At 44.4% G+C, this 21,454-nt stretch overlaps 1 protein-coding gene across 1 annotated transcript in view; it reads left to right on the top strand.

The window, feature by feature from the left end:
- erbb4b (erb-b2 receptor tyrosine kinase 4b) overlaps window positions 1-21,454 on the top strand; it is a gene marked incomplete at both ends in the record, with an annotated part of 423,596 nt that overhangs the window by 273,011 nt on the left and 129,131 nt on the right. The window contains 2 exons of the mRNA XM_080752915.1: window positions 1,564-1,718; window positions 10,788-10,832. Of these exons, the coding sequence (XP_080609041.1) occupies window positions 1,564-1,718; window positions 10,788-10,832 (200 nt within the window). The remainder of the gene's footprint in view (window positions 1-1,563; window positions 1,719-10,787; window positions 10,833-21,454) is intronic.

The following is a 21,454-nucleotide window of genomic DNA, read 5'->3' on the forward strand; positions in this document are numbered from 1 at the left end:
AGTCAGATAGGACTTTTCTGTTTGGATGTATGGGCTGTCAATGGCAGAAATTATTTTTTTGCCACTCAGTAGGTATTCCACATAACTTCCAGCAACGGTGATGGCACGCGCATACCCTCTATTGTATCATGATGTATCATTCACTGCATGTCTGAATCGTTTTTTTTTTAGGTAGTATTTCATTCTATCTTGTGTTTCCGAGGCATCTTGAAACATTTACTGCAGCTGTGCCAGTAATTGTCTACATTTAGTTTTACTCTTGTTATACAGTAGGTTCATTTGATTCCATTCGTACTCTCTGAGTTATGATGGTCCTTAAAATGTAAAAAGTTAGAGAATCACTGGTACTGTTATTGTATAGCAGATGTGAAGTCCAAATCGCAATCAAATCGGGAAAAGGGGTGTATCGCATCGTATCGAGAACAGAGGTAAATCGTATCGCATCGTATCGGGGTCAGGTACCGTATGAATCGTGATGCATCGTATCGGCAGGATTTCAATGTATCGCAAATATATCGTATCGTTGGCAGTGTATCGAGATGCGTATCGAATCGCCTCAGTGATGGAGATCAGCACCCCTACTCTGTATCTGTCTGTGCGTCTGTCTGTCTGTCAGTACATATCGTCGTTGTCGGGTGGAAACCTCGTATCTCCAAGTTTCACATTTTTTACGTTCTTTCGCAAAGTAAAGCCCTGCTTCATCATACAAGGCCGTCGCACAAAAGTAGTGAAAACCGCAGATCTACAAGCACACAACGCCTTGCGGTGCGAGGCGTTGTGTGCTTGTAGATCGGCTGTTTTCACAAGTTTAATCATTTTTAAAATGATAAATGCAAAATGAACGGTTTTGGACAAACAAGGTTTTCATCCGACAACGATGATATGTCTGTCTGTCTGTCTGTCTGTCTGTTTGTCTCTCTGTCCTATATTTCTCCTATTTTTCTCCTATGTCCATTAGGGATGGGACGATAATCGCTATTATCGTTTATCGTGATTAAAAAAACACTCCGTCCTCCGTCATGCACCGGGATTCACATTTTATTTGCCGGCTGCACCACTGGTACCACTTTAACCCTCTATGGGTGCTTTTCCACAGGCAAAGAACCGCTTTGTGTTCTTTCTCCCGACTATGGGATGGACCAGAGGTGAGCTTTTCCACCGAGAACCGAGTTTGTTCCGAACCGTAAAAGTTGGTTCGGAACGGGAACCACAACATCCTTGGTTCCTCTGGTTCAATCATGGTTCAATCTGGTGGAAACGCAAGCCGGTTCGCAAGAACGAACCAAGGTTCTTTTATTGCAAACGGCCCCTTTAATTGGTCAAATGTACCTGTGATATGACATTTTCATATCGTCCCCCCGTCCCCGTCCCCCGTCTCTCTTTGTGTATGTCTCTGCAAGTGCTGGTCTCACTCTTTCTCTGTGTCCATCTCTCTCTCTCTCTCTCTCTCTCTCTCTCTCTCTCTCTCCCTCTCTCTCTCTCTCTCTCTCTCTCTCTCTCTCTCTCTCTCTCTCTCTCTCTCTCTCTCTCTCTCTCTCTCCTCTCTCTCTCCCCGCCCTGCAGGGTCCAGAGCATTGTGTAAAGTGTCTGCACTTTAAGGACGGCCCCAACTGCGTGGAGAAGTGCCCCGATGGCCTGCAGGGCGCCAACAGCTTCATATTCAAGTACGCCGAGTCCAACAACGAATGCCATCCCTGCCATGGCAACTGCACCCAGGGGTAAGTCACCCACCTGTGTGTGTGTGTGTGTGTGTGTGTGTGTGTGTGTGTGTGTGTGTGTGTGTGTGTGTGTGTGTGTGTGTGTGTGTGTGTGTGTGTGTGTGTGTGTGTGTGTGTGTGTGTGTGTGTGTGTGTGGACAGGTTTGTTTTACTTTGTGAGGACCAAATGTCCCCACAAGTATAGTAGAATTGGAGACATAGACATTGTGGGGACCAAATAGTAGGTCCCCACAACGGTTAGGGGTTAGGTTTAGGGATAGAGGTTAGGGTAAGGCCACAGGAAATGAATGGAAGTCTATGTAATGTCCCCACAACCTATGAAAACTGTGTGTGTGTGTGTGTGTGTGTGTGCGTGTGCGTGTGCGTGTGCGTGCGTGCGTGTGTGCGTGCGTGTATTTTCCGCCAGATATCCAACACGTTAATTAAAATTGGCCCGTTAGGCGGGCCAGATGGTCGGAGGTCAGCTGTGGCACAGCGTGTTACAATACAATTTACACTTACCAGCTAACGGGGAAATGGAGCTTAACTCTGTACCAGAGAATCTAAGCTATATACTGTAGACCATGGGTCTTCAACAGGGGTTCTAGGGGGTCCTCAGAGTTACTACAGGGGGTTCTCCAAATCTGCGAGTGATAGAAAGTGTTTTTTTCTCCTTCTTTATATTATATTTTATATACCACTTGAACCCTGGTGTCCATATTATGAGAACCCTTGCCAAAAATAGCCGATCGAGGCGTTGTGAGCTTGTAGAACGGCTATTTTTGGCGAAGCGCTTTGGTGTAGAGGCGAAAAAGAGCAGACTAAGTACAGAGTGAAAGGTCAAGTTTATTAAGTCTTGACGGTTCAAGTGGTTAAATATCTGAAAACACAAATTGACATGAAACCAAAATACACTGACGATTGTGCTGTCAAACGATGACACTATATGAAATCTATGAGGTTGTGGGGGTCCCTGCTTCATCTCTCTCACAACTAAGGGGTCCCTGGCCTGAAAACATTGAAGACCCCTGCCGTAGACCCCCCAAAATACAGCACAGTCCATATACACACAGTGAAATCCTCAGTGTTCGTTTAACTGACAGTTTACTAAATGTATCAACATTGTTTTACTACTAGGCCTACTCAGAGTAAAGATGGGAACTCAATTGACCCTTTGTCAGCCTTCTGATTGGTCCCTGACTGGCCAACCCGAAAAATCATTCTCTTTTGCTACCGGGGGCGGAGTTATGCAGTGGGACAAAGTCCACATTCTACCATAAATATTAATGGCGAGAGTGTAGTTTTAAATTGATATTCATTTATATTTATATTTGTATTTTATTTTTTGCTTTGTCATGATAAATAGGAACATTTTGGAACAAAATGGATTGAATACACAGTGAATATTTGTTGAAATGATTAAAAAAAAATCACTAAGTGGATTACTAGGCTTGCATAGACATCTCCTGCTAGACACTGCATTGTGCGGTGATGCGCGGTACGGCCACGACATGATGCGGCGCGGTCATAGCGATTTCGAGTATAATGAATAAGCTTCAACAAACTAGTTCACATGAACAATATCGATGTAACTAAGATATTCTATTGGGTACATAATTTGAAATGGGCAGAATTACAATTAAAATAGATTTTATGTTGAGAGCAAGCCTATAGTTGCACAACTTCCTGGTCAGTGCGAGGTACCCAAGATGCACTGCTCTCTCTCTTTCTCTCTCTGCCCTCTGCCTGTTTCAGAGGATTAAACTAATTAAAACATGTATTTTCGGGTTCCTTTTTTATTAATATCATGTAGATGTTTTTCTTTTGGTACTTTAACCCTGCAAGGCCCGAATTAATTTCTACTGGCCAAAAAAAATTGAAAAAAATCAGATGGTGTTGTAGGAGTCCTAATCACAGGAAAATGTAATGTTAAAAAATTAATAATGTTTTTGTAAGGTTTTATAGCCATAAATCATAAATCATAAATTATGCTCTAATTTGCATTTTGGGGATATTTTTCACAATAATAACATATGTACGTGTTCTAGACATTCTAATGATCACGAAAAAAATATTACAGGCATTTTACTTCTGTTTTTGTGAGGAATAGCTTCAGTTAAAAAGTTCGTCCAGACGCTGGAATTTCAACTTCTCTGGGAGGTGTGAATGTCAGCCCCTGTGGGGGGTATTTATATGCAAATATCCTGGCCAATGGCATTGTAATACTAAACAATAGGATTTAATGGTGATGTTAATGTGAAAAAAGAACAGGAAAACTAACTATAACATTTTTTTAAAAATGATTTAAAAAACGTTGCCAAAAAGCAACGCTGGGCCTTGCAGGGTTAACACATTGACCGCCATTTTAACATACCTCCGTACTCCCACCTGCCATTCGTCTCCATAGACTTCCATGTAATTGGGTGTGCACGGATCATGCACACCCATGCCTAGATAATGCACCACGTGTGTCCACATTGCTCACAGCTTTCAAACAAAAAAATCCGAATGGAAATCCGTTCAGGCATTCATGAGATAACAGCCACTATGTTTAACAAAGATGGCTGCCAAAATGGCTGCCATGCTTGAAAGATGGGGTTGCTATGGGGGTTAAACATGCAATTTCGCGATTGCTATCATGCCTACTCCATTTTTGGGGGTCAAAATTTTTTTTTGAAAAAAATTTTTTTTGAATTTTTTTTTTTTTTTTTAATTCTCGGGACTATCGGGCCTGGCGGGGAAAGACATTGGAATAATCTCGGGACTATCGGGCCTGGCAGGGAATGAGTTAAATAGCAATGAGGCTATGAAAAATCTTTTTTTTTTCTTTTTTTTTTCTTTTTTCATTCACTTCCATTATAGAAATAGTCTGCCCTGGCTTTTTGTCCCACCCAGTAACAAAGCAACATGGGGTGGGACTTGACAAAGAGTGAATTAATGACCCAAAGTAAAGTTCCTCATTGATAAGACACCATCATACTCCTTTCTTTGATGTCTGACCTCTGGTTCCCGTGAGGTGGGTTGGTCGGTGGAGAGTAAAAATAACTCCTATAGTGTGAAGTGAGCGGTGCTATTTATGAGTCAATTTCATTAAGCGTCCGGCGGAGCTTGGCCAATGAGACCCTGGGCGTACAACAGGCTTTGAGCGCCAAGATGTAGGCCAGATGTAGGCCACGCTTCAGAGCCTGGACAAAGCCAGATGTTGGAGCGGTGGAGCACCGCTCAAAAACAGCTACAGTAGGTGTGCTGAGGCGATCACCTCACCGCTTATCACCGCTGCATGCTGAGCGACGTCATTTTGTTGTAATCCACCCACCCAGGTACAGACCCGGGGTCCTTTTGGTTCCTATAGCTCAGGGGTCTTCAAGGTTTTCAGGCTAAGGACCCCTTAGTTGAGAGAGAGAGATGAAGCAGGGACCCCCATCAACCTTTTTTTGTAGATTCCATATAGAGTATATCGTTTCATCGTTTGACAGCACAATCATCAGTGTATTTTGGATTCATGTCAATGTGTGTTTTCAGATATTTAACCACTTGAACCGTTAATAATTAATAACCTTGACCTTTTACTCTGTACTTAGTCTGCTCTTTTTCCCCCTCTACACCAAATCTCCCTTTGAAAATAGCCGATCTACAAGCCCAAGCCTCGCAGCGCGAGGCGTTGTGTAAGAAATGTGTAAGAAATGTAATAGGCATGATCGCGATCGCGAAATTGGATGTTTAACCCCCATACCAACCCATTCTTTCAAACATGGCAGCCATGTTTGTTTACATCTGAAGAAAACATAATGGCTGCTAAATCATGAATGCCTGAACGGATTTCCAAGCGGATTTGTTTTGTTTGAAAGCTGTGAACAGCGTGCACACACATGGTGCATGATCTAGGCATGGGCGTGCACGATCCGTGCACTATGAATTACATGGAAGTATATGGAGACCATGGCATCTTGGACCTTCAAAGAGAATAATTCATTGCAACTTAAGTGTTAAGTGAGTTGCTTAACACAGAGGGTTTTGCTGCGTAGAGAAAGGCCACTCATCAAGGTGGTGGGAGAGGCCAGTCTGGCTGTCTGCCGGTCAATCAGAATTCTTCCCAGACAGAGTTTTTATGCTGACTCGGCAGACGTGGTCGATCCTGACGAGCACCTTGACTATGAGAGCAGGATCAGTGAGGGGAGGACGGACGCGCTCCTCTGAATGCTAACTGGAAACGCTCAATAGTAAACAAAAAGTCTGTTTCTGTCGCATCGTAATTAAAGGTATATTCAGTGATTGTATTTCATTCAAATAAAAATATAATTGATAGATTTTTCATTCATTCTCCTCACTAGAATGTGTGCATATAAGGACTTCCATCATGGTCCGTGTTGCGAGCATAGCTAGATTCGGTTTTCAGACGTGGCCAGCCAGTCCTCGACCAATCAGGGTAGAGTATGGCCGTAGTTATGTTATGATGTTTAGTTATGATGGTCAAAATAAAGGTTTTGAGAACCACAGTCGCTCTGAATTAAGAATGCCTAGATTGTAAACTACTGAACTCATAAAATGCCACAGTCTCGTAGTAAATCAGGATCATACATATCCTGAAGCTGGAGACGTAGGCCTAGAGATATTCAGTGATTGGGTCTAATGATCAAAACGAGAACATTATAATGGTGTAAAAAATCTATAAAAAACTAAACATTTCCACGTTGGGACAAGATGACCCCCGGCCACTTTCATTATCACTGAATACACCTTTAAGTGATACACAGAGAGTCTATTCCAGTGATTCTAAACCCAGTGGTGTAAAGTAACACATTTACTTGAGTACTGTACTTGAGTACAAGTTTGAGGTATTTGTACTTTACTTGCGTATTTCCGATTTCCAACACTTTTACTTCTACTCCACTACATCTCAGATCCAAATGTTGTACTTTTACTCCACTACAATCTGAAAACTTTAGTTACAAGTTACTTTGCGGATATAAATTATACTATTATAAAACATATTCTAAAATGTCTAGTTCCATTCCTTGATTCTGATTGTCTGGTTGCTGTGGTGTATATGAGACTATAACCGACACCTTGAATCAGTTTATATCAAACCCAGGTGCGTTATTTCTTTCCACAGTGTTCCACAGTGCACCAATTAACTGCACCTGTGTTGTTTCTGCAGCCTGGCCGGGAACTAATTTCTTACAGAGCAGACCTTATTGTGTATTCTAAAACGGCTAGTTCCATTCCTTGATTCTGATTGGCTGGTTGCCATGGTATACCTGAGACTGTAACCCATACCTTGAATCAGTTTATATCAAAGCCAGGTGCGCTATTTCTTTCCACTGTGCCGTGAGGCTGAACTAGAGAAGCGAGCGTTTGATTTCCCCTCAAATCCTGCCGTGCGGGTGCTTCTAAGCACCGCCCGCATGCATAGGACAGTGACTGAATGGCTCCGGGCGGGGCTTGTAAAGGCAACAAGCGCCCTCTTTTCTCCAGGCACCACTCGGCTGTTTAGCTTAGGTTGCTATGCTAGCGTTTTGATGTGATGTTCACCCACATAGCAGCTAAATCTGGATGAAAATAAACATGTCTATGGATTGAATATGGTTCTTAACTTCTTAACATGAGACTGATCTAACATAAGTGTTGTTTCCCTATTTTTTTTGGCAAAAAGAATGACGTGACTTTGTAAAGGGTCTTTGTGAGGGTCGGAAACACTCGGCTGCGCCTCGTGTTTCCCAACGCCTCTCAGCCGGTGTATACTCCCCCGGTAACCACTCGCCTCTTGTGGCTTATTGCTTTATTATTAGTGAAATAGAACAGTTTTAATTGGTACATGTATGTCTATGATTTTCATGTTGCCATATTGTGACCGTTTTAGAAAAGCAATAAGCCACACGAGGCTTGTGGTTACCTGGGTAGTATACACCGGCTGAGAGGGTCGGAAACACTCGGCTGCGCCTCGTGTTTCAAAATGTTCTGCTATAGTGACATGTCCAAAATAGAAAAGAATGATTTTGTTACGTTATCAATTATCAATCGATTCCATCGATTAGTTTAATCAACTGTTCCTCCCCTACAGCGAAGGAGGGAGGAGAAGGGAACGGAAGAAAGGAGGCCAGGAAGGAGAGAAACACGAGCAAGAAGGGAAGAGGGCAGGTGAACAAGGAGTTAGGAAAGGAGACAATGTAGGCAGCGTGAAGGAAACACAGATCAGAGAGAGGGAATATATAGCAGACGGGAGAGTGTTTTCTGCTGGTGTTTCAGTCCGAGTGTATCAAAGGGTGCGTTCGTAAATGCGCACCGGGTGTGGTTAGGGTTAGGGATTATGGTTAGGTTTAGGCATAGTTTTACTGAGGTTAGGGTTAGGCATAGTTTTACTGAGGTTAGGGTTAGGATTAGGGTTGGGTTTAGGCACTCACTACACTGAGCACACACCCGGTGCACATTTCCGAACGCACCCTTTGATACACTCGGACTGAAACACCAGCAGAAAACACCATCCCTATAGCAGACAGAAGGAAGGGAAGAGGAGAGAGAGAGAGAGAGAGAGAGAGAGAGAGAGATATTAATTCCTCGCTTCTCATTCAGTGTTGTCATGTCAGCAGACGTGCTTTGACACAGAATCCTGTCATCTCTTCCACTACACACACACACACACACACACACACACACACACACACACACACACACACACACACACACACACACACACACACACACACACACACACACCTACCTTTTGACAGGCAGCTTTGATGTGTCTCCGGGAGACAGGTGTGTTGCTGTAACACACATTATTTGTCACTCACACATAAATGGGTGACTCTGACTCACTGGCTTCTCCGGGGTAGTTCTCAAAGCGGGGGTCCCCAGGGGTCCTTGAGTGGGGTTTCCAGGGGGAGCCCATGCAGCTAAATGACTGATAGTTAGAAAACAAAAATCTCCACTGACCGGTGATAAGAAGCGGCTTGGACTCCTCATGCATAGAAGGAAGCATGAGGTGAGTCCGTTGCTCCCCACTGGCAGAGGGAGTGTAGCGCCCAGGGTTACATTAGATAATTGGCACTGGGTGAAAATGGGATCCAAAATCGTGGGATAACAATGTAAAACATCAGAAACCAAAAATTACCCTTGCAGATGAGTAACTCAGAGAGTGTGCAAATGTTACCCTTACGGGAAAATGTGGTAACATTTGCAGAGTTGTGGGGGTCTTTGTGGCCTAATGCATGCCAAACTGGGGGTCCTTGAAATAAATAAAATAAATGTTTTGAGAACCACTTGGATAGTGATTAACACTTAATAGAAAACCATTCATGGAAAATTATAGGTACAGTATGTAGACATTCGTTTCTCGGCTGATACCGACAATGAGCCTCTCACCCTTTTCAGGCCAAGGACCCCTTGAGAGAGAGACAAAGCAGGGACCCCCACTATATGTTGTATATAACTATATGTTAGACTTGTTTGACAGCACTGTCATCAGTTTATGTTGGATTCATGTTAACTCATGGGATGCCCACGAGGTGTCTACACGCCAATCTCTTTGATGTCTCTGGAGGCCCACGACAGTTACAGTTACAGTTTAGGCATTTAGCAGACGCTTTTAATCCAAAGCGACTTACAATAAGCAAATAAACATCACAATAATAAACAAGATTAAGTGTCAGTACATCAACAGCAATATAACAAATGTGAATGAATATATATCTAGAAAAAACTATATAATCCGTAAAAAAAAAACGGTTTCTAAAAAACTAAAAACAAATGCTAACTAGCTTCATGTATGGTCATTGAGTTTTCCAGTAGTGCTAAGGGTTTAGGTGGAGTCTGAAAAGGTGAGTCTTCAGTCCTCGGCGAAAGCTAGCGAGTGAGTCAGGGAGTTTATTCCACAACTTGGGGGCCAGGAGGGCAAACTGTCTCGGACGAGTGGATTTTTGCCCTGGGGTTTTTAGCGAGGGTTCTGTCAACATCCCTGTGTTGGTTGATCTAAGTGCACGGGTGGGGGTGTAGGGGTTGATCAGGTTTTGGAGGTATGGAGGAGCCATACCTTTGGCTGCTTTGAAGGTCAGCATCAGTGTTTTGTATTCCGTGCGGGCCGCAACCGGAAGCCAGTGGAGGCTGCGGAGAAGGGGAGAGACATGTGAGAACTTAGGCTGGTTGAAGACCAGTCGTGCCGCGGCATTTTGGATCAGTTGGAGAGGTTTAAGTGCACATGCCGGGAGACCAGTGAGGAGAGAGTTACAATAGTCAAGTTTTGATATGACAGATGTCTGGATGAGGAGCTGGGCTGCCTCCTGGGTGAGGAAAGGTCTGATTTTAGGGATGTTATAGAGTGTGAACCTACAGGACCGGGTGACTGATGCAATGTGTGCCTTGTATGATAGCCGTTGACGTGTTTACTGTATTTACAGTATTAACTTTAAATCTCACCGTTAGGTTGGGGCTGTGCCTGGATGTAGCCCATTAGCCGCTAGTCGCTTCGAGTCGACGCTGAGAGCATCGCGCTGCCGTTTTTCTCCATATACTCCAATGCATTTCCCCATCTTTAATGCCCTTTATCTCTGATGTTTGTTTTATGGCTAAAACTGTGGCGGGGTGCGGCAAAATGTCAAAATTTTGATCGGCAATGAACAGTTATGATCAACACAGGTCCATACAGAAAGTTACACAACAACATCCTGTCTGCGCTCATGTGACCAAGTGACGTCATGGCGCATGCATTGCCGCAGCAGGGCCGGATTCAATACAATGGTGGTGGGCCTGGGCAGCGACAGGGGATAAATGGGGCAATCCAGGGGCACCCGATGTGTTAATGTGTGACATTTAACCACTTAAATCATCAATACTTAGTACTTGACCTTTCCCATTGTACTTGGTCTGCTCTTTTTATCACCTCTACACCAAACCTATTCGCGAAAAATTGCCGATCTACAAACTCTTGTAGATCTGCTATTTGTGGCTATAAAGTTCTCCTCAGAATAGGGTCCTATCACACAAAGATTTGGCGGCCCCCCTGCAGTAACTCTGAGGACCCCCAGTTGAAGACCCCTGCTGTAGTGCAGACATATTTGTTTCTGATTGTGTCATGTATTTTCTCCATTTACACAGGTGTGTTGGTCCGAGACTGCAAGACTGCATTGGCTGGATGGACAGGTACCCCGTTTTCTACACGTATCTATAGAGCAGGGGTTCCCAAACTCTTTTTGTCTCAGGGCACCCCGTGAATATTTTCTTAATCCAAGGCACCCCTACATTATAATTTTCACTCCCAGCACCTTATATTTATAACGTATCGTCGTTGTTGGGTGGAAACCTTCTATGTCCAAAACCGTTCGTTTTGTATTTATCGTCTATAAAATGTACTAAACTAGTGAAAACAGCAGATCTACAAGCAGAGCTTTGCTTTACCAAAAGACGTACACATTTGAAACTTGGAGATAAGAGGTTTCTGCCCGTCAGTGACGATATTTTAGTGATTATGTTGCGAGGAAAACGTTGAGATAATAGCCATTTTTGGTTAGAACTGACTGAAAATAACTTTGTACTTCAAGTTTAAAATGATACTAAATATTTTTTCAAGTGTCCAAATGAATTCCAAATCTCGCGGTACCCCTGGACTGCCGTCACGGCACCCCAGGGTGCCCCGTCACCCACTTTGAAAACCCCTGCTATAGTGCATCGTCACTGTCGGGCAGAAACCTCGTATCTCCAAGTTTCAAATTTGTATTTTTTTTCCTTTTTTTTTGTAAAGTGAAGCCCTGCTTCATCGTACAAGACTGTCGCACAAAACTAGTGAAAATGGCCGATCTACAAGCACACAATGCCTGGCGTTGATCAGCTATTTTCACTATTTTAAATGTATTTTAAAATTATAAATGCAATACGAACGGTTTTGGACATACAAGGTTTCCACCCAACAACGACGATATTATATTTCCTCTTGGATGTGTGCACACACAGACACACACACAGACACACACACAGACGCGCACGCACACACACACACACACACACACACACACACACACACACACACACACACACACACACACACACACACACACACACACACACACACACACGTGTACACACGCGCGCACACACACACACACACACACACACACACACACACACACACACACACACACACACACACACACACTGATTAATGACTAGCTGTGAGGCCTCAAAGTCCTCACGTGTGTGTTTTTGTACATGTGTCCCGAGTGCCTGCCATTTATACTCTTCAATACGATGGTGTCCCGCGCCGCAAAATAGCCGATTTACAAGCTCACAGTGTGTCACCTCGCAACATGTTTTGAGCTAGTAGATCTGCTATTTCCGGCACAGGACTCCGCCGTACGACCAAGTATAAATCCGTCTTTTAAATGCCTCGTGTGCACAAACATCACACTTTCTCCCCCCCGGGATCTTGATGAATGGTTGGTGCGCTATCAGGGGCGTCACACCAAATTCTGGGCCCTGGGTACAAGGATTCACTGCGGGCCCCCCATGAATGTTAACTATTGAAAAATAGCAGATATACAAGCTCACAGCGCGGCGGCTGTGAGCTTGTAGATCTGCTATTTTTGAAGAAAAAAAAAGAAAATGTGTGCAAGAAACCTATGTTTCCATGTCAGTGGTGCTCAAACCTTTTCTTGTCAAGGACCCCCAAGATGATATGTATTTGGTCACAGACCCCCCCATCTCAAAATATTTAGTTCCAGGGACACATTTTCCCAACTTTTCAAAAATAGCAGATATACAAGCTCACGTCGCGCTTGCGAGCTTGTAGATCTGCTATTTTTGGAGATTTTTTTTTTAAATGTGTGCAAGAAACCTATATGTTTCCATGTCAGTGGTGCTCAAACCTTTTCTTGTCAAGGACCCCCGAGATGATATGTATTTGGTCACAGACCCCCCATCTCCCTTACACCTGTAAGCATCCATTTGGTTCCATTTGTACATTCTCAGAGTTACATACATGTAAGGTCCATTTGATTACCTTTGGACCATCTCATTTAATAGAAATCCATCTTCAACTGCTTAAAAAATATATTTAGTTCCAGGGACACATTTACACAACTTTTCAAAAATAGCAGATCTACAAGCGCTGTGAGCTTGTATATCTGCTATTTTTCAAAGTTACCAGGGCCCCTCCACCTTGGGCCCTAGTAACTCAGTCCCAATTGCTAAAGTTACCAGGGCCCCTCCACCTTGGGCCCTAGTAACTCAGTCCCACTCCCCCCCCCCCCCCCCCCCCCCCCGTGATGCCCCTGTGCGCTATCTCTCTTCTCTCGCGGCAGGGTTGAAAGGGCGTGACACTTGGGGCGTGGTGGGGCGGGGCGCGCTGAACGGGGGGGATGGCGGGGGCGGGGGGAGGTCACCGAGGAGAAAGAGATACGAAGGGCTTTGCGTGGCCAGGGACTGCTCAGTGCTCACAGCTGGTGAAAGCACAATACCAGTGGGTCACAGGAGAGCCAAGGCAGCACGCACGAACACACACACACACGCACGCACGCACGCACGCACACACACACACACTTGTGGCAGATCTGGCAGCCGCAAGGATCTACTTTACAGAGAGAGAGGCCGGGTTCACACATTTAAGGCACATGCCTTGTGCTTAACAGTTCTGCTGCCGTTGACGATCCTCACCGGCATTCAAAGGGTTAAAATCATGGTGCCGTTGATGATGAGGACTGTCAATCTTACTGTATTTACAGTAAAAGTATAATTACTTAAAGGACGTCGCTCCGGTCCCGCCCGCATCGGTAATGTCCGCGATTTGTTTACAACGCACATCGGGCATGCACGCGAAGTGAAGCTCCGCCATAGTAAATCCATTGAGAGGCCCATAAAGAGACTTCATTTACTCAAAAAGAGACATTTTGATCCAAAGGGTGGCCTGGTTACAGTAGAAAATACACTCGGCAGGGCGCAGCCATGTTTCTTTTCTGGGCCCACACTGTCATGTGACTAGATGACGTAAACGTTGCCGTCAAGTGATAATCCAAAAGAACTAAAAGAACCCCCATCCGGCCCTTCAAAATAATAGCGGCGGCCTACGGAGGAAGCGGCGCGGCACCAAGGCACCAAGCATCCCTTCAAATGAAAAGGAAGTAGAAGTGTTAACCTAGGGGGAGGCAGGGGGGTCAAGCACCGTCCAATTTATTCCCTATGGAAGTCACATGTTTTGAGGAGGCAAAGCTTGCTCTAAGCTTAACTTAAATCAAAATTATATGATGCAAAATGTGTCATTGAAGCATGCTACAAAGCATCAATTGATGCATTTTGCATCATATGATGCTTTGTAGCATGCTGAAACACTAAAATATCTAAAAAACACAGATTGAAGACAAAAAATAACTCTTGTTATTGTGTTGATCACACGATCAACACAATAACAAGAGTTATTTTTTAACATCTGGTTGTCCCAGAGGTGAAATGGTCCTTTAAGGCTGTCCTTAAAGGACAACTCCGCCCTAAATCACTTCCAGGCAAATTTTTCTACTTATATTGATCCAAAAAGACTGTCAATGGGGTCTATTAGGCAGAAATGCCCTTGTTGTCTAGTTTCTCCTTCAGAACGCAGCAGCTGTCATAGCATAGAGTGGAGCCTAAAAGCCTATCGCTTTTACACTATTTGTTGTGTTCAAAAGTGATTTTCTTTTTCATGAATGTGGTACTAGCTGTCATTTCAAACACATCCATGCCTTCTTGGTCCCACACAAGCCACCACAATCTCATAAATAATGTTTTGGGGTGATCATTCGGCACAAGTGCCAATCAAAGTGACTGCACTGGCCAATCACAGGGCATCTTTTCCGGGACTTGGCAAAACACATAAAAGCATAACATCTGTTTAGCAGAGTGTGATGGCTTGTGTGGGACAACGATGACATGGATGTGTTTGTAATGACGACTAGTACCACATTTATGAAAAATAAAAACACTTTTGACCACAACAAATAGTGTAAAAGTGATAGGCTTATAGGCTCCACTCTATGCCATGAGAGCTGCTGGGTTCTGCTGGGGAAACTGGACAACAGGGGCATTTCTGCCTAATAGACCCCATGGACAGTCTTTTTGGATCAATTATAAGTAGGAAAATTTGCCTAGAAGTGATTTAGGGCGAAGTTGTCCTTTAAGCCACAGAGCAAGCTTGCCTCGTCAAGGCTTCCATAGGGAATGAATTGGACGGTGCTTTCGGGGCGTGTCAGCGGGCCTTTAAGTAAGGAATGTGCGTACTATTTCCACCACCACTCCTCAGCCTCCACAATAACAGTAACAGTCAATGACAATAGTAGCAGAGAGAGAGAGAGAGAGAGACAGAGATGGGATTCTCTAGATAGACTAAAGAAAAAGCCCATTCTGTTGGCCTATCAGTCCATCTATCGATTGATGCTCAGTATCCTGAACCTGCTACAGCACACAGTAGACAGCTAGAAAGCTGTAGGAGCATGTGTTGCCTTGTCTGCGTATTATAAGCGGCTTGTTTTTTCTGTAAAGTCGCTTGGGTTGCGTTTTTTAGGAACATGGGTTTTTAGGAACACATGTTCCTAAAGTATAGTGCTTATTTTCATTTCATACAAGGAAATGTACAAATTAATATGAATTTGTACACCACCCCATTTAAACATAATTTATGCCAGGGACCCTGTACCAAATTTGTGCTGTTAAAAATGTTTAGAAAATATGTTTGAAACGTGTCAATTTATTTTCGAAAAATTGCAGATCGACAAGCACACAACGCGTTGCATCTCAAGGCGCTGTGAGCTTGTAGATTGGCTATTTTCAAACAGCTGCTGCGTATAGGTTTACTAGTAAGAAGCCTCAGGGTGACAAGCCCTTGGCGAGGTCGCGCCATGTCTTTGCTATCTGGCCAGTGATGTATATTGGACCATTACCCATATATGGAGACCCCTGGTACCCATATATGGAGATCTATGTACTGTATTATTGCGACCGTAGGTCGCAGTTTAGTTGCGACCGTAGGTCGCAGTTTAGTTGCGGCCGTAGGTCGCAGTTTAGTATCAAAACCTCCACCGGCCGTCCGTCGGTCGGTCGGTCGGTCGGTCACACGTCACACGTCACACCTTTGCCCTGCTCATATCTCCGCATCAGTATGACATCACACCACATGTGTACACAAACCTTTGTGTACGTTGCTGTGGCAACAGTCTGTTGTTGCTGGTCTGTTAGTGTACGTTAGCAACCACCTTAGCAACCATGGTTTTACCCTAGCAACCAACTGTTTACCCTAGCAACCAACTGTTTACCATAGCAACCATGTTTTTTTACCCTAGCAACCAACTGTTTACCATAGCAACCATTATATGGGCATAAAAGGGACTCTGTTAGGGATCTCCATATATGGGCATAAAAGGGATTCTGTTAGGGATCTCCATATATGGGCATAAAAGGGATTCTGTTAGGGATCTCCATATATGGGCATAAAAGGGATTCTGTTAGGGATCTCCATATATAAAAGGGATTCTGTTAGGGATCTCCATATATGGGCATAAAAGGGATATAAGACCGGCATTATCTACCGACAGATTGTGGAGATAAGCGACCAACGGTCGCTTATCTCCCGATTAGGGAGTCTTGCTGGTATCAAAACCTCCACCGGCCGTCCGTCGGTCGGTCGGTCGGTCACATGTCACACGTCACACCTTTGCCCTGCTCATATCTCCGCATCAGTATGACATCACACCACATGTGTACACAAACCTTTGTGTACGTTGCTGTGGCAACAGTCTGTTGTTGCTGGTCTGTTAGTGTACGTTAGCAACCACCTTAGCAACCATGGTTTTACCCTAGCAACCAACTGTTTACCCTAGCAACCAACTGTTTACCATAGCAACCATGTTTTTTTACCCTAGCAACCAACTGTTTACCATAGCAACCATTTTTTTACCCTAGCAACCAACTGTTTACCATAGCAACCATGTTTTTTTTTACCTTAGCAACCAACTGTTTACCATAGCAACCATGTTTTTTACCCTACATCCCTCCATATATGGAGATAACCGACGAATCTCACTAAGTCTGACCTCACAAGCCCCATATTTGGACACGAACAACATATAACTCCATATATAGAGACATAGCTGCTGACATCAGTATGACATCACACTGCTGACATCAGTATGACATCACACCGTACACAAATGACCCTTATATAAGACCGGCATTATCTACCGACAGATTGTGGAGATAAGCGACCAACGGTCGCTTATCTCCCGATTAGGGAGTCTTACTGGTGTAGATATGCTGTGAGAGCCCAAACATGCTTACTCAGTTATTCATTATGTGAAAGTCCTATGACGTCTATGACATCTGACATCATACAGATAATCCCTTTTATGCCCATACAGGGAGGTCCTGGTCTGTAGAACCAGCCACACAGATATGGGCTGTCTTGTTCAATGTATCATCTGTTAATGTCGTATGTGGCCGATGTGGCCTCCATATATGGGCATTCCCATATGAAGTCCTGTTAGATATGGGCTTAATATTGATGACATCAGGGAACTCCATATATGGGTATAAAAGGGATTTTATTTTTGTGGTGTGGTAGTGTGGTTCCCCTGACATCACAGTGATGTCAGAGCGACAAACCCATAAGACCGTACAAAAATTACACGTCCAGACAGACAGACAGACAGACAGACAGACAGACAGACAGAGCCAGCATGTGCCGTTTCACATACTAAACTGCGACCTTTGGTCGCAATAAAGTGCTTGCGTGGCCTTTTATAGTTGCTTCTATCGGACTTTGTTTTGATAGACCTGGTTGCTTATTTCTTCCAGCGAAATCTGGCGACACTGGAAGGCGGGGTGGGGGAGGGAGGGGGTGTGGTGTGGCGGTGTAGAGAGACCAGATAGAGATCTTCCCGCCCCGTGGCGGTGGTATAAAAGGCCCCTCCGCTCTCTCTCTTGACAACATTAACAGAGCGCTCAATCCTCTGATAGTGGCCGTGTGAGGGAGGGAGGGAGGGAGGGGGGGGGGGGGGGGCAGGCAGCCGGACAGATAAACACTTCCGCTCTTATCTCACCTCAGATAGCTCCCCCGAACCGGTGGTGGAAAGTAACTAAGTACATTTACTCAAATTATGTGCTTACTTTAAAAAAGTCATCTTAACTAATTTCTGGCCGATCCCGAGTATACTCGTGAAACATACTCAAGTATTTAGAGTGCCGATCCCGAGTATACTCGCGTAAAATACTGTATATAGAGTAACGCCGGTTCTCCTACCCTATAGCCCGGCGGAAGGTCCTGGCACGATCGGCCTCGCCGATTCATCATCATCACGGATCCACGTGCACAAAATAGTAATCCCATAACATGGAGGCCGACGGGGAATCTCATCTTTAATGTCCATTTTCTCCAAACAACACTTTTAAAGCCAAGGATGGCATTAGATTCTCGCTACAATAACATAATAACAAAGGCATCGATCGGCCATTTTAGACACGGCATGGAGTGACAACCGCTTCGGTTGAATGACGTCATGACGTCAACCCGGAAGTGTTTACGCAATGGACTTCTGGCCTTCAAAATAAGATACTGGCCGCGTATGGAGCCCTGCGAGAGGCACGCTGGACATTTAACCCGTTCATGTCTGGAGCACTAAATGGGTTAAAATATGAGTTAATATGTTTATGATGTCATTGTGGGAATGCGCAATTATAAGCCAATCAAATTAATTGACTGTACTTAGACTACTTACTGTTCTGGTCAGCTGTTGTTGGGGGGCGAGGGGCAGATTACACTGTGACATGAGTTTCGGACTATTTCAGAGCGTTTTCAGAGAGACCACGTGACCTACTGTATCATACTATTATAATTTCGGGGCGTGTCAGCGGGCCTTTAAGTACAATTTTGAGGTGTTTTTACTTGAGTATGTCCATTTTTTCTACTCTACTTTTACTCCACTACACCTCGGAGGCAAATGTTGTACTTTGTTTTACTCCAACCTTTTGAAAACTGTAGTTACTAGTTGCAGATTTAGACAAAAACTACAAAACATGCATTAACCAATTTGAACTTTATTTTTTTTACTGTTTTTTCAAATAAGTTTAGCAAATTTTGAAACATTTTAGGAGGCTACTTTTACTTAAAATGTTTTGATGCCAATACGTTTTACTTGCTCTCAAGTCAAAATTCTGAATACAGGCCTTTTACTTGTAACAGAGTAGCCTACTTCTGTCGGGTGGAAAACAACTATCACTTTTCAGGATTAAAAATTCTAAAATAGCAGGGGGCACGGTGGAACAGTGGTTAGCGCTTCGCCTCACAGCTAGAAGGTCCTGGGTTCCATTCCCGCTGGGGGACGCTGTGGGTGCTGGGGGCGTGTTTCTCCCTCCGCATCATCAGCGCCCACACCCTAGGTGGGGTTGGCGATAGGGCCTTTCTGTGTGGAGTTTGCATGTTCTCCCCGTGTCTCCTAGGGTTGATACCCTCACAAAAACATGCAGTAATCCTGGTCTCAATAATGCCTCCCCCTGGCCAGCCGGGGCGCTTGATGGAGGGGAAAGGAACTGGTTGGAATAGCGTGTTCCTTCCACGTGCTACGTCCATCCCGGGGAAATCCCCCCTGTCAGGTGAAAAGAAACAACTTGGACTACTCATGCATTGAAGGAAGCATGAGGTCAGTCCGTTGTCTCCGCAGGCGTGGCAGAGGGAGAGCAGAGCCCAGGATTACATAGGCAATTGGCACTGGGTGAAAATGGGTTGCGAAATCGTGGGATAAAAATTATAGAAAAAAAATCTAAAATAGCAAAAGTAGCACATCTTCAAGTTCGAACCATGTCACTTCACGCCACGTTTCAAGCTTGTAGATCTGCTACTTTTGAGGCTTTTGTGTGACGCTGTATACTACGATCAAGTAGGGCGTTAATTTATAAAAGAACACAAAAAGTTAAAACATGAGATAAGAGGTTTCTGCCCGACAGCGACGATAATGTTTTGGTATCTGCTACTTTTATAGTAAAACTAGAAAACTCATTGTGCAGAGTGTCCCATTTAAGTGTCCCAAATGTCTACAAATCTTTTGAAAATAGCAGATCCACAAGCTCACAATGTGACGCGACGCATTGTGAGCTTGTAGATCGGCTTTTTTCAAATGGCTGAAATCTACATAGGGCTGAAGTGGGTAAACTAGAGTTTTCAAATAAATGTAGTGGAGCAAAATTACAATATTTGGATCCGAGATGTAGTGGAGTAGAAGTAAAACTATTGCAAATTGGAAATGCTCAAGTAAAGTACAGATACCTCATAATTGTACTTGCTGTGTACACATTTTGTGTATCATTATTTTATGCTTTAACTATTGAAAAATAGCAGATATACAAGCTCACAGCGCGGCACCGAGTGCCGCGCTGCGAGCTTGTAGATCTGCTATTTTTGAAAAATTGTGAAAATTTGAATTTTGACCCGATTCTATTAGTGTCTTTTGAATGCTTCTAAGATTTTTTTGAAAAACCTATGTTTCTATGTCAGCAATCTGGCCAGCCATCGTCAAAGAAAAGGTCCTTTTCACTTAAATGGAGCTCAGTTGGTCTGTTCTTGAGAGACTACTATGTCAGTGGTTCTCAAACCTTTTCATGTGAAGGACCCCCAAAATTAGGGGGCACGGTGGCGCAGTGGTTAGCGCTTCGCCTCACAGCTAGAAGGTCTTGGGTTCGATTCCTGCCGGGGGATGCTGTGGGTGCTGGGGGCGTGTTTCTCCCTCCGCGTCATCAGCGCCCACACCCTAGGTGGGGTCGGCGATAGAGCCTTTCTGTGTGGAGTTTGCATGTTCTCCCTGTGTCTCCTAGGGTTGATACCCTCACAAAAACAAGCAGAAATCCTGGTCTCAATAATGCCTCCCCCTGGCCAGCCGGGGCGCTTGATGGAGGGGAAAGGAACTGGTTGGAATAACGTGTTCCTTCCACGCGCTACGTCCATCCCGGGGAAATCCCCCCTGTCAGGTGTAAAGAAACAACTTGGACTACTCATGCATTGAAGGAAGCATGAGGTCAGTCCGTTGTCTCCCCAGGCGCGGCAGGGGGAGAGCAGAGCCCAGGATTACATAGGCAATTGGCACTGGGTGAAAAAGGGTTGCAAAATCGTGGGATAAAAATTATAGTTAATAAAAAAATAAAAAAAGGACCCCCAAAATGATATTTATTTAGCCACGGACCCCCATCTCAAAATATTTAGTTCCAGGGACCCCCCCAGAAGCAAAATTTGAGTTACAAACGTTCACTTTGAAAAATACATATATTCCAAGATTTGCACACATTTTCACGACTTTTTTCAAAAATAGCAGATCTACAAGCTCGCAGCGCGGCACTCGGTGCCGCGCTGTGAGCTTGTATATCTGCTATTTTTCACTGGTTAAAGCATTCAATAATTCTAGGCCCTAAGTGGGTTAAGCAAACGTACTTAGTTATTTTGCACCAGCACGTCTCCTATCTGTTGGCTTCCGAAGGCGTTTGACACGGAGCTTATCTGAGGCCCGGGATTAGAAGGAGCTGCTGCGTAATGTGAACCAGGCTAAGGAGCTGGAAACAGACCCACGCAAGCGGCTCATTGTGATAAGCACGGATCGCTGTAATATAACAATAAACAGTCATTCTCTGGGGGGGATACGTAAATACAACGTCTTGCGTCGAAAGCAGACGTGGTTCTCCAACTTTTTTTCCATGCCCAGGACCCCCCACAATGATATGTATTTGGGCTGCGGACCCCCTCAAAATGATTTTGTGCCAGAGCGCGCCAG

The sequence above is a fragment of the Nannobrachium achirus genome (assembly GCF_963921795.1).
Source record: "Nannobrachium achirus genome assembly, chromosome: 22".
In the NCBI taxonomy this organism is placed as follows: domain Eukaryota; kingdom Metazoa; phylum Chordata; class Actinopteri; order Myctophiformes; family Myctophidae; genus Nannobrachium; species Nannobrachium achirus.